At 39.9% G+C, this 10,319-nt stretch overlaps 2 protein-coding genes and 1 pseudogene across 3 annotated transcripts; all 3 read left to right on the top strand.

The window, feature by feature from the left end:
- The first annotated feature begins 761 nt into the window (after positions 1-761).
- On the top strand, positions 762-8,597 carry LOC145487628 (cytochrome P450 3A24-like; annotated as a pseudogene). The gene is made up of 4 exons (XR_014049431.1): positions 762-1,129; positions 1,533-1,879; positions 3,686-3,920; positions 6,475-8,597. The product of XR_014049431.1 is annotated as a cytochrome P450 3A24-like (transcript).
- Positions 3,916-5,689, top strand: LOC145487627 (uncharacterized). Its single transcript, XM_081466444.1, has 2 exons — positions 3,916-4,728; positions 4,809-5,689. The coding sequence occupies exons 1-2, from the start codon at positions 4,502-4,504 to the stop codon at positions 4,915-4,917; spliced, it is 336 nt and encodes a 111-aa protein (XP_081322570.1). The 5' UTR covers positions 3,916-4,501; the 3' UTR covers positions 4,918-5,689.
- A 33-nt stretch (positions 8,598-8,630) lies between the features above and the next one.
- On the top strand, positions 8,631-10,063 carry LOC145487626 (uncharacterized). Its single transcript, XM_081466443.1, has 2 exons — positions 8,631-9,460; positions 9,656-10,063. Exons 1-2 carry the CDS (start codon positions 9,426-9,428, stop codon positions 10,029-10,031), a joined length of 411 nt encoding a protein of 136 aa, XP_081322569.1. The 5' UTR covers positions 8,631-9,425; the 3' UTR covers positions 10,032-10,063.
- Positions 10,064-10,319: the final 256 nt, after the last annotated feature.

Here is a 10,319-nt window from a genome sequence, read left to right as displayed (position 1 = left end):
TTGACCATAATTGGTTCGGCGAAAGATCGAATGTGGATGCTTCGACTCTCCTGTATTATGTTCATGGACTCGTGAATTTTCTATACAAAAGTCATTAAAATAGAATGGGAGTACCTTATTATTAAGGCTGAAACTGAAGGAACCAATAAGAAAATCATTTATTTAAAAAATATTCAAAAGACCTAAGCCTGTAAAAAGCGGAAGAGATGGTGCAGAGTATGACGAGAAAATTATGACTGTTAATATCTTCTTTTGTTGTTTAAACAATTTATCTAACCTTGTGCCGGATAGTTTAGGCCCAAACAATATTCCCGTAGTGCAGGTACGGATAAATTAAACTGTTGTATAACATTACCAAAAGCGATTGATCAACATAACGAATTCTACAAAGAAGTCTGGTAGTTCTTATAATTTTTTTAGTGACGTATTCACTGGTTCTTCCATGTTAAGTGTTAATCTATTCGAACTCCTACGAATTTACTTTCTTCCACTCTCTGTAAATCATTGCCACTTAACTGAAGATGTAATTATCTCTTTCACCGTTTTTTGTGGGATTTAAAAATGACGAAGTTTGATTTTTTTTTATATTAAGAGTCAATTGACGTAGTGTTAGCCATTCTTGTACACCAGTTAGTTCAGTATTAACCATTAATTAAAGTTTTCGAAGCATTCTCATGCATTGTCTTATAAACGGTTAAAATTGTAACGCAATCGCCAACAGTATAATGTCACGTATTAATCGCATTCAACGTCTGGGTTGACTGTGATATCAGTCAACGCAAAACCCACCAGATCGCTCAAAGTCGCCATTTTGAGTCGCAAAAACGACAATACACAACAACTGAGGTAGGTTTAAGTTTATTTTGAACTTTAACATAGACAGTACTCGATATTAGTATACGATATTAAGACTCTTCAAAATTTCTATACATTTCAGCCACTCCGCTTGAATGGGCGCCGTATGGAATGACACGTTTTCAAAAACACGAAATCAGTGACAAAGATCACAAAGTGTTTTGTACCTGAGGTTGAACATCGCTAAACTGTAGTGTTATACTGCTCGATCTGCTAACCCGTTTCGCTGACCTGTTACTGAAATATTAAAGTTTGACTGGATATCGCCACACAAGTAAGTAATTTGTTTTTGTAACCGGTTCAATTTTGAGAATTATAATTTCCCATGCAATTTCACGCATCGCTCGCTATTAGGTTTCTCAAGAATTATGTATCTTCCTTATAGATCGAATAAACAATATAAAGATTATACGATTCCGTATCCAGTCATTCATCCGAGAACCATTTTCAGCTGGACCAGTGGCTAGACGGTCAGAGCTATTCCTCAGCGATCCCTTACTACGCAGCAGTATCTGTTTTAGCCTGCGAACAGGCTCCCGGCGAGGACGGAAAAAAATTTCGGCGAGCGCGAAACAGAAGAATTCGGAGAGCAAGGCATTGAATTAATTTCAGTTGCAGCGAGTGGGTTGCAGATCTTGCAGTGAGATTTTGATTTCCCACATTTCTCTTTACTCCAGGCTTGCTTCAGGACCTTTATATAGTACACATTTTGAAGACCATCGATGATGGAATCGCTACGGAACATTTTGTCTTTGGAATCCCTCGTTCATCCTGCTGCCATCACGACACTGTCACTTCTCGTAGTGTCGTTGTTCCTCTACTGGTGCGGAACGCGTGGCTTCGCAGACCTTAAGAAACTCAACGTTCCTCATATTCCCAAACCTGTTCCATTCCTTGGAAACTTTCTTGAAATGAGGAAATACAATGGAATGCATCTCTTGTGTCTCGATTACGTTAAAAAATACGGCAAAGTGTTCGCCATCTGTCTGGTGCCAAACCATCGCTCGTCGTTGCGGATCCCGAGCTCTTAAGAGGTCCTGCGCCTAAGAAACGACCGATGATTTCCGGCTAAAAAATAAAATCGGCCGATTTTTACCTCCCAAGCAGAGGTTACCGAATACTATTTAAAAATGAATTTCTTTTGTTTCAGTGTCGCTTTAAACCAAAAATATAGAGCCGCAAACTTTTTCCGGCTGATAGCAGCAAAATCAGGCCGAAAATAAGCCCCCGCAAAAAACTGTTCAGAAATTACTATCGCAACGCAAAATAATGAGAAAACTACACAGTGTTGAAGAAAAAGGCCTTTTAATGCAATATCATTCGATAAACATCAAAAAACTGCCGAAGCGATTAACAAATAAAGTTTCAAATATTGCATACTAAATTAGATGGAACGTTGGAGCTGATTTTAAAATAATTATTTCTCAAAAGTTCAACGCTTTTGAAAGCAATCACAGTCATGAATTAGACATTGGAGGGATACACATCACGTTTCTGGAAAAACATTTTTCGGCCAAAGTATATTGACCCTGTACAAAGCGTTCAAAGTTACCGTGTTTACCGTTATCCTGCTACTTCGGCGAAACACTTCTCTTTTGCCAATACGGCCGTGGATAGCGTGGTAAACGCCACTTTAAACCTTGCTAGGCATTCAAAGACCATCCTGAGTAGAAGGATGTAGAATTGAAAGAGAAAGGAAGATGAAAAATACGCAGAAAAAGAAAATAACTCGAAATTACCATCTGCTAACCAAAGTTGAATCTGGAAAATGTCGTCGCGTGACAGCGGCCATTTCCATAAACGTCATTTGTCTAAACAGCGGCGGAATCCAAACGAATGCACAAATAGGAAAACAATTTTTCCCGGCCAGAAAACGTTTAGTGGAACAATGTTATGTTATTTTTCACAAATGACAGTCACTCAAAAAGAAAAACTTCCCCAACCGCACCGTTTTTGCCGCAGCGTAGTCTAAGTTATGGGGTCACGACTGGATCCCTAGCCGCTGACCGCCCAAAGGACATTGCAGACTCGTTTTCCCACGCTATTACGACTTGACGTGACAAATGACGTCAATGACCGCTGTCACACGACGACATTTTCCAGATTCAACTTTCGTTAGCAGATGGTAATTTCGAGTTATTTTCTTTTTCTGCGTATTTTTCATCTTCCTTTCTCTTTCAATTCTACATCCTTCTACTCAGGATGGTCTTTGAATGCCTAGCAAAGTTTAAAGTGGCGTTTACCACGCTATCCACGGCCGTATTGGCAAAAGAGAAGTGTTTCGCCGAAGTAGCAGGATAACGGTAAACACGGTAACTTTGAACGCTTTGTACAGGGTCAATATACTTTGGCCGAAAAATGTTTTTCCAGAAACGTGATGTGTATCCCTCCAATGTCTAATTCATGACTGTGATTGCTTTCAAAAGCGTTGAACTTTTGAGAAATAATTATTTTAAAATCCGCTCCAACGTTCCATCTAATTTAGTATGCAATATTTGAAACTTTATTTGTTAATCGCTTCGGCAGTTTTTTGATGTTTATCGAATGATATTACATTACAAGGCCTTTTTCTTCAACACTGTGTAGTTTTCTCATTATTTTGCGTTGCGATAGTAATTTCTGAACAGTTTTTTGCGGGGGCTTATTTTCGGCCTGATTTTGCTGCTATCAGACGGAAAAAGTTTGCGGCTCGATATTTTTGGTTTAAATCGAAACTGAAACAAAAGAAATTCATTTTTAAATAGTATTCGGTAACCTCTGCTTGGGAGATAAAAATCGGCCGATTTTAATTTTTAGCCGGAAATCATCGGTCGTTTCTTAGGCGCAGGGCCTCTTAAAGCTGATACTGATCAAGGATTTTCCAAACTTCCGCGATCGTTACATTTTCCAGTTTCCAGGTGCTCCTTTTAACAAGAACGTCTTTCACTCTCAGGGTAACAGCTGGAAACGAATCCGTAACATACTGACGCCAACATTCAGCGCAGGGAAAATGAAATTGATGGTTCCTTTGATGGAGAAGTCATGTGACACGCTGATGGAAAAACTTGAGAAAATTGCTGATTCAGGTAAGTCAGGGGATAACTTTTTTTGGTTGCCAACAAAAAACTACTGAAACAATATGCTATGCAGTATTCGTAGTCATTTGGGTGTTTTAGTTTATTGATTTATAGTGATACGTGAGGAGCCCGTTCATAAGACGTGACTGTCTTGCGTGACAGTCTTTCGTGACATCAAGATCATGTTCGGTTTTGAATAAATAATGAATTTGACGGGACGTGATTAATAACCATCCCTCTGCAGTGTCTCTAGGCTGTCGAGGCCGCAAAGCCTGCCTGCCGTTCATGACTGACACAAAGGTGCAGCATCCAATGACCGTATTTCGTTAGTTATAGGTAAACACTATGCCCGGCGTAGTCAATCGAACGTTCGGTAATCGAACTCAATCGACTTCAATCACTCGATTGAGTTCGACTGGGTTCGGTAATCGAACTTAATCGAACTCACCCAAAAATTTTACCAATCGAACGCAATTGAAGGTTGGTAATCGAACACTTCAACAATCGAACATAAAACCAGTTTCATCTGTTTTGAAACAAAGCGTGGCGGTGAAATAAGTTCTATTTCAAACACGAGTACAACAGGCAAGATGTCGGACAGGGCAGAAGAGGTGAAACTAACCATTCTGGAAGCGGTGGTAAAAGGCTACCACGAGTGCTCTTTCGCCGTCCGTGTCGGGGATAGATTTATTGTCAAGAAGAAAAGAGGAGAAAGGGGTCCGGCTTTGAGGGTAATTGACGATGACCGCGGCCAACTTGGTCATTTACAACGAGAACTGGTGCCTGTGCTTTGGCCGCTGAAGGAAAAAGTTGAAGTGTAAGTCTCATTCCCGCTAGCATGAAGCACTGACTGTTATGTACAAAGATCTGATAAAATTTCCCTGTTTATGGTCTAAGGTTTGTGACTGATAGCCCCAAAGATGATCCGAGAGGTAGATGGAGACCTGGAGGTGGAATTAATGTTCCATTGAGGCTAGAAACAAAGCCGCTCTCAAACGCTGCTTGATGAATTTATTTTTCTTAAGAACAAAATCGAACCAATCGCGTCGATTGAGTTCGATTGGGTTCGGTAATCGAACTCACCGAAAAGTTCCAGTTCGATTATATTCGATTACCGAACCAATCGAACTCCAATCGAACGATTAAGATCGATTGAGTTCGATTGATTTTTGGTTCGGTCTCGTTCGATTGACTACGGCGGGACTTTGGAAATCGTGACAAAAGCTAGAAGTACTAATCGTGAGATCAATGAAAGGGTTTTATTTTTGTAATTTTGCAATTTTTCTATTGCACTTATAACACAGTACAATATGACACACAACTTAACCATACTTAAACATACTAATAACAATACTTTACTTACAGATACCGAATTACAGTATGTTGCTTACAATAGACTAGTTACAATAAATTACATTACTAAACGTACACTACATACACTTAAAGTACTTACAATACATTACTCACAGAAAACTACTTACAATACGTTACATACAGTAAAGTCTTATTTACAGTTCCTTTTTTGGGAGAGGGGGCTCAAGAAACAACGTTGAAAGTTTAGCTGAAATTACAAGTTAAGAGTTTTCCCATTTTTTGTAAACCTCTAATGATAGTTCCATATTGTTCGATTTGCATTTAAAGATATAAAATTTTGCCATAATGTATAAGTATCGGGTGATTTAAAATGGTATTATCTTTGCTTTCACTAAACTCACCAAATAAGATAGTCATTAGTGTTAGAGTCTCTACAAAAATGTTTTGTTTTCTAAGCTTAGAAGTAAGAGCCTGCCAAAAGGCTTCTGTACACCTACAGTAAAAAAGTAGATGTTCGAAGAATTCAACTTCCTTTTTACAAAAATTGGATAAAGGTGAAACAATCATTTTAAATCTGAAAAGCTTTTCATTTGTGAATATGATATCGTTCAGTGAAATGAAATAATTGAAAGGGTAATAAGTTGATCAGTCATGTAATCTTTGAATAATCGGATACAGGCACAAAATCGATTAGTCATTGATTCCATTGATTAGTTTTCAATGACATTGATTGGTCAGGACTATACACGTACAGAAAAATGCCACAAAGCTTAAATAGATGTGCAGCATAATAATGTATTATGTGCAATCAATGAGAAATTGATGGGTAATCAAAGAGTAATCGAAGAATAATCAAAATCATCAATGGATAATCAAAGGCCTCGATGAGTAATCGATCTAATCCATGAGTAACCCATAGGCCACAAAATTTTTGGCCAGCGATTGCTCATTGATTATCGCCTATAATCAATGACTAATCAGTTGATTACTCACCGATTACCCATCGATTACTCAATGTTGCCATTTATCATGGCTCTATCATCGATTAGGCACGTCTGGCAATAAGCAATTATCTGCTGGTCGAAAGTGGCGACTGGACAGTTCTTCACTCGCTCACTTGGTTAGCCTCCCTCGCAGACGCTAAGCTTTAAGACCTTCTGCCTGGGAGGCTATTGCTTGGTCTATGCCAAGCCTTGTAATACAGTAATTAGTTTTGAGAGGTTTTATACCCTGCGTTCTTTTCCGTCAGGTGAAAGTGTGGATATGCTCGACTGGTTCAGTCAGCTGACATTCGAAGTGATTTTATCAACGGCCTTTGGCGTGGATGCGAACATTCAAATGGGAGAAAATACAGAAATGCTGCAAAAGGCACAGGCAATATTTAGAATTCCTTTGATTGTCCGGCAGATTGAACGCTTGCCGTTTGGCACTCTTCTCTTTTCGGTACTGGGTGCTATATTTGGAAACCAACCGACATATTTTCTTGGCATTGTCGACGAAATTATCAAAACCCGTCGCCAGCAAGGGCTCATGGGACGGACGGACCTGCTACAACTCATGATGACGGCCAAAGACGAAACCACGGTGGAAGGGGTCAGCAGACTTACTGACGAGGAGATTGTAGCACAATCAGTCTTCTTCCTATTAGCTGGTTATGAAACCTCAAGCAACACGTTAAGCTTTACTGCGTATTTCTTGGCCACGAACCCGGATGTTCAAGAAAAACTGAGGGCAGACATCAAAGACGCCATGGAGTCCAATACCGATATTTCGCTCTACGATCTGACTCACAGCATCGAATACCTCGATTGCGTCATTAAGGAATCTCAGCGAATGTGTCCCCCGGGTGTCCAGGCCACCCGAGAATGCTCTGAAGATTATGACCTGAATGGAATCCACATTCCAGCTGGAACGGAGATACTGATTCCCATATACGCCCTTCACCATGACCCTGATGCTTGGCAGAACCCGGAGACGTTTGACCCTGAGAGATTCCGCGGTTCCTCTAAGGACGCCATCCATGCCTTTCAGTTCCTACCGTTTGGTGCCGGGCCCAGGAACTGTATCGGGATGAGGTTCGCCCTGATGGAGATCAAGATTGCCCTGGTGAAAATCCTGCTGAGGTACAAGTTTGTGCAGTCACCCGAGACACAAGTACCTCTGATTATACACCCTGGCGGCTCCTTGAGTGCAAGAGATGGCGTTCGTGTTCGAGTAGAGACCCTAGTTTAAAGACCGAGTTACTTGACACCTCTGGCAGGTTACCATATTCTGTGTCTTTGAACTAAATAAGCCAGCCTGCAAATAGGAATTTTTTTCATCCAAATATTGTCATCTTCACTCAGCGGACACTGGAACATTCTCCCAGCTATATGCAAACACTACATTTTAAAATCTTATAAGCCGTCACCTCTCTCATTTGACACTTTTTAATTTTACTAGTACCAAAGGTGTCTGCCTATGGGAGTTTCGACTTCAATTTTAAGTCGCTTTGCTATCAAAACATTTATTTCAACTATTAAACAGGTGGTATCCCTACCCGTTTTCACTATTCAAGTAATGCTGCCAACCTTTGCGATTTTGTTTGACATTCACGAGGAAGCAAATTAATTTGAGGGGGAGGGGTGGCAATCCGCACCACCGGTCGTAAAAGATAAAAGCGCCCTGTTTGAATTGTCATGTTGAGCTCATAGCAATTGAGAGCGAATAGTGTAATTGTTTTAGCAGAATTCTAACCTTAATTTTTTTTCTCCTAACGATTTCCAATTATTTCTTTCTGTATAATTGTAATTTTATAAAATTTACAGCTGTGTACGCGCGCATCAGTACTTCAACTTTTTAATGAAAGTCAAGAAACAGTAAATGTTCTTCTTCTAGTCTGCACACTAGTGATGAGTATCACTGACTTTTACTTCCCCGCCGGTCAGTTCCTAGGACATTTGGACTTTTGGAAGATTAAACTCAAATTTCCCACGTTAGGGTCAGGTAAGATCATCATGTACTTCTACTTACATACACTGTGACATTTTTGACTTTTCCACTGAAAAATCGGTTCCTCTCTCTAAAATGAAGTGTAAATACCACTACCGTCTGTTCCAAGAAAAATCAGAGGTTGTACCTACACCCGTGAAGTCTTGGGTCAAACATTACTCTGGCATAGAAGATAGGAAAAAATTATTCAAAAATGTACCTCACCTCTCGGCCGACAACAAATTGAGACAATTCTCCTTTAAATTAAAATGAGCTTAAGAGGCACAAAATATCCGAAAGTGAAGACTGTTTTTTTCTGTAAATCCCCTGATTGTGTGCGAATTTAAATAACTGTCAAAGAAATGTGGCGACGATGTAGGTTATTAACACGCAGAGTCACGTAAAACGTTTGGCGTGAATAGAGTCTTTTTAATTTTTAATTTTCTTTTTGAGTGTTTTTAAACACAGGTTTCAACTCTTTAAGGAGCGTTTTAAAAATTAAATTAAGCAATCAAACTTCGATTTGCACTTCTTCAAGACGGAGAATTGTTTGCTGCGTGCTGATACCTGATTACATCATCGTCACATTTTTATTATATTATTTCTTGTCTCTTAGGAATTCCTTTTCATTGATATTCCCTCACAATTTTATTCATTTTTGACTTGATAATGACGTCACAGTGGAACCAAACTCTGTATCAGTAATAACATAATCTTTTAAAATAAATGTATTGTTATCTACCTGTGTTCCTGTGTCTTTTTAAGTCGTTTAGAATGAATAGAAGCCAGTCGAAGCGTCACGTTTACAAAGCGGCAAACAAAATAACGTATTTCAAATGTAAACTAAACGACTCAAAAAGACAAAGGAACACAGGCAAATAACGGTGCGTTTATTAATAATAGAGACCTTAAGCAAACACTGGAGGCGGCGAGGTGGACGCCAACCGGAAGTAAAATTTCCCGCTCTCGACCTAATTAGCATAAGCACGTGGAGTGTTGCCCGCGTCTTCCAACAGTGGCGGCGGCGAGAAAGGTAGGTTTGGCCGCCTCGAGAGACGGTCGCTTTATTTTCCCATTTGTAGCACCTAAAATACACAGAAACTCTTTTATAAAGTTAAAAAATGTTTTTTGACACCTCTCTTTGTATTTTTTTTTTGCAAATATTTGATATTTCGTTTGCTTTACAGCGAAAATCTCACTTCACATTGGAGGTGTGAGTGAAGAAGAAAGATGGCAAACGAAGGAGAGAAAAGCAAAAGAAATGGGTGAGTTTCCTGGATTCACATTGTTCGGAGTGATGTTCACGTCTTGTAGACTTTAAAACTTTAGATTGCAAGTACTTGCTGGTACAAAATGCTATTTTGTTCTTCCAATTTGTCTCCAGAACTTTGGAATATTTCCGAAAGGTGAATCGATAGACAGGACCTGTTTTTAATAAGCTTTTGTTTTCTCTCTGCTAGCTCGATCATGGAATGGACAGAAGCACACGATTTGATCCTAGCGAAAGAAGTCAGAGCTTCAGAACCATGGATCCTCAAACCAAGGACTGTAGATCGAGGAAAAGTATGGAATGCCATCACGGATCGTCTGAATGACGAAACCTCCGTGAAGTTTCAGGTGAAGCGGAAAAACGTAAAGGAACATTTCAAACTACTACTGGACAAATTCAAGGTGAAACTGAGTGGAGTTGACATCGAAGATAGCGAGATGGATATTCTGATGGAAGAAATATCAGGAAAATGGGAGGAGGCAGAGGCCAGTGACCTTGGTTGCACTAGTAAAGAAAAGGCTGATTCAGTCTTCGTAAGGAAAGTAAAGATTTTTCGACGTGTGTAGATCCCTCAGCAACAGAAATTCATCCTCGTCTATGATGTCCTCAAAGCATGCAACAGCTAGAAGGTCTCGGACTGCTCGAAAAGTTGCCATTATGCTCGTAAAATCCACGAACAAAGTCAAATTGGACCACTGAAAACGAAAGCAAAACAGCCGTTGCTCGCCGCCGCTTCTACGAAAGCTTAATATTCTAATTTCGCGCCAAGAGGAGGCGGTCTCAACCCAACTCCCGCGCGGCCATCGCCGCCTCCACCTAACCGCCTCAAGTGTTTGCTTAAGGTCTCTAATTAT

This window comes from Orbicella franksi, chromosome 5 (genome assembly GCF_964199315.1).
Source record: "Orbicella franksi chromosome 5, jaOrbFran1.1, whole genome shotgun sequence".
Taxonomy (NCBI): Eukaryota; Metazoa; Cnidaria; class Anthozoa; order Scleractinia; family Merulinidae; genus Orbicella; species Orbicella franksi.
This window is presented reverse-complemented; position numbering and strand designations above follow the sequence as displayed.

Coding starts and splice junctions, on each gene's coding strand:
- LOC145487626 (XM_081466443.1), top strand. CDS start 9,426: ATGGCAAACGAAGGAGAGAAAAGCAAAAGAAATGG. Junction 9,461..9,655: donor GAGAAAAGCAAAAGAAATGG/GTGAGTTTCCTG, acceptor TCTCTCTGCTAG/CTCGATCATGGAATGGACAG.
- LOC145487627 (XM_081466444.1), top strand. CDS start 4,502: ATGTCGGACAGGGCAGAAGAGGTGAAACTAACCATTCTGGAAGCGGTG. Junction 4,729..4,808: donor CTGAAGGAAAAAGTTGAAGT/GTAAGTCTCATT, acceptor TTATGGTCTAAG/GTTTGTGACTGATAGCCCCA.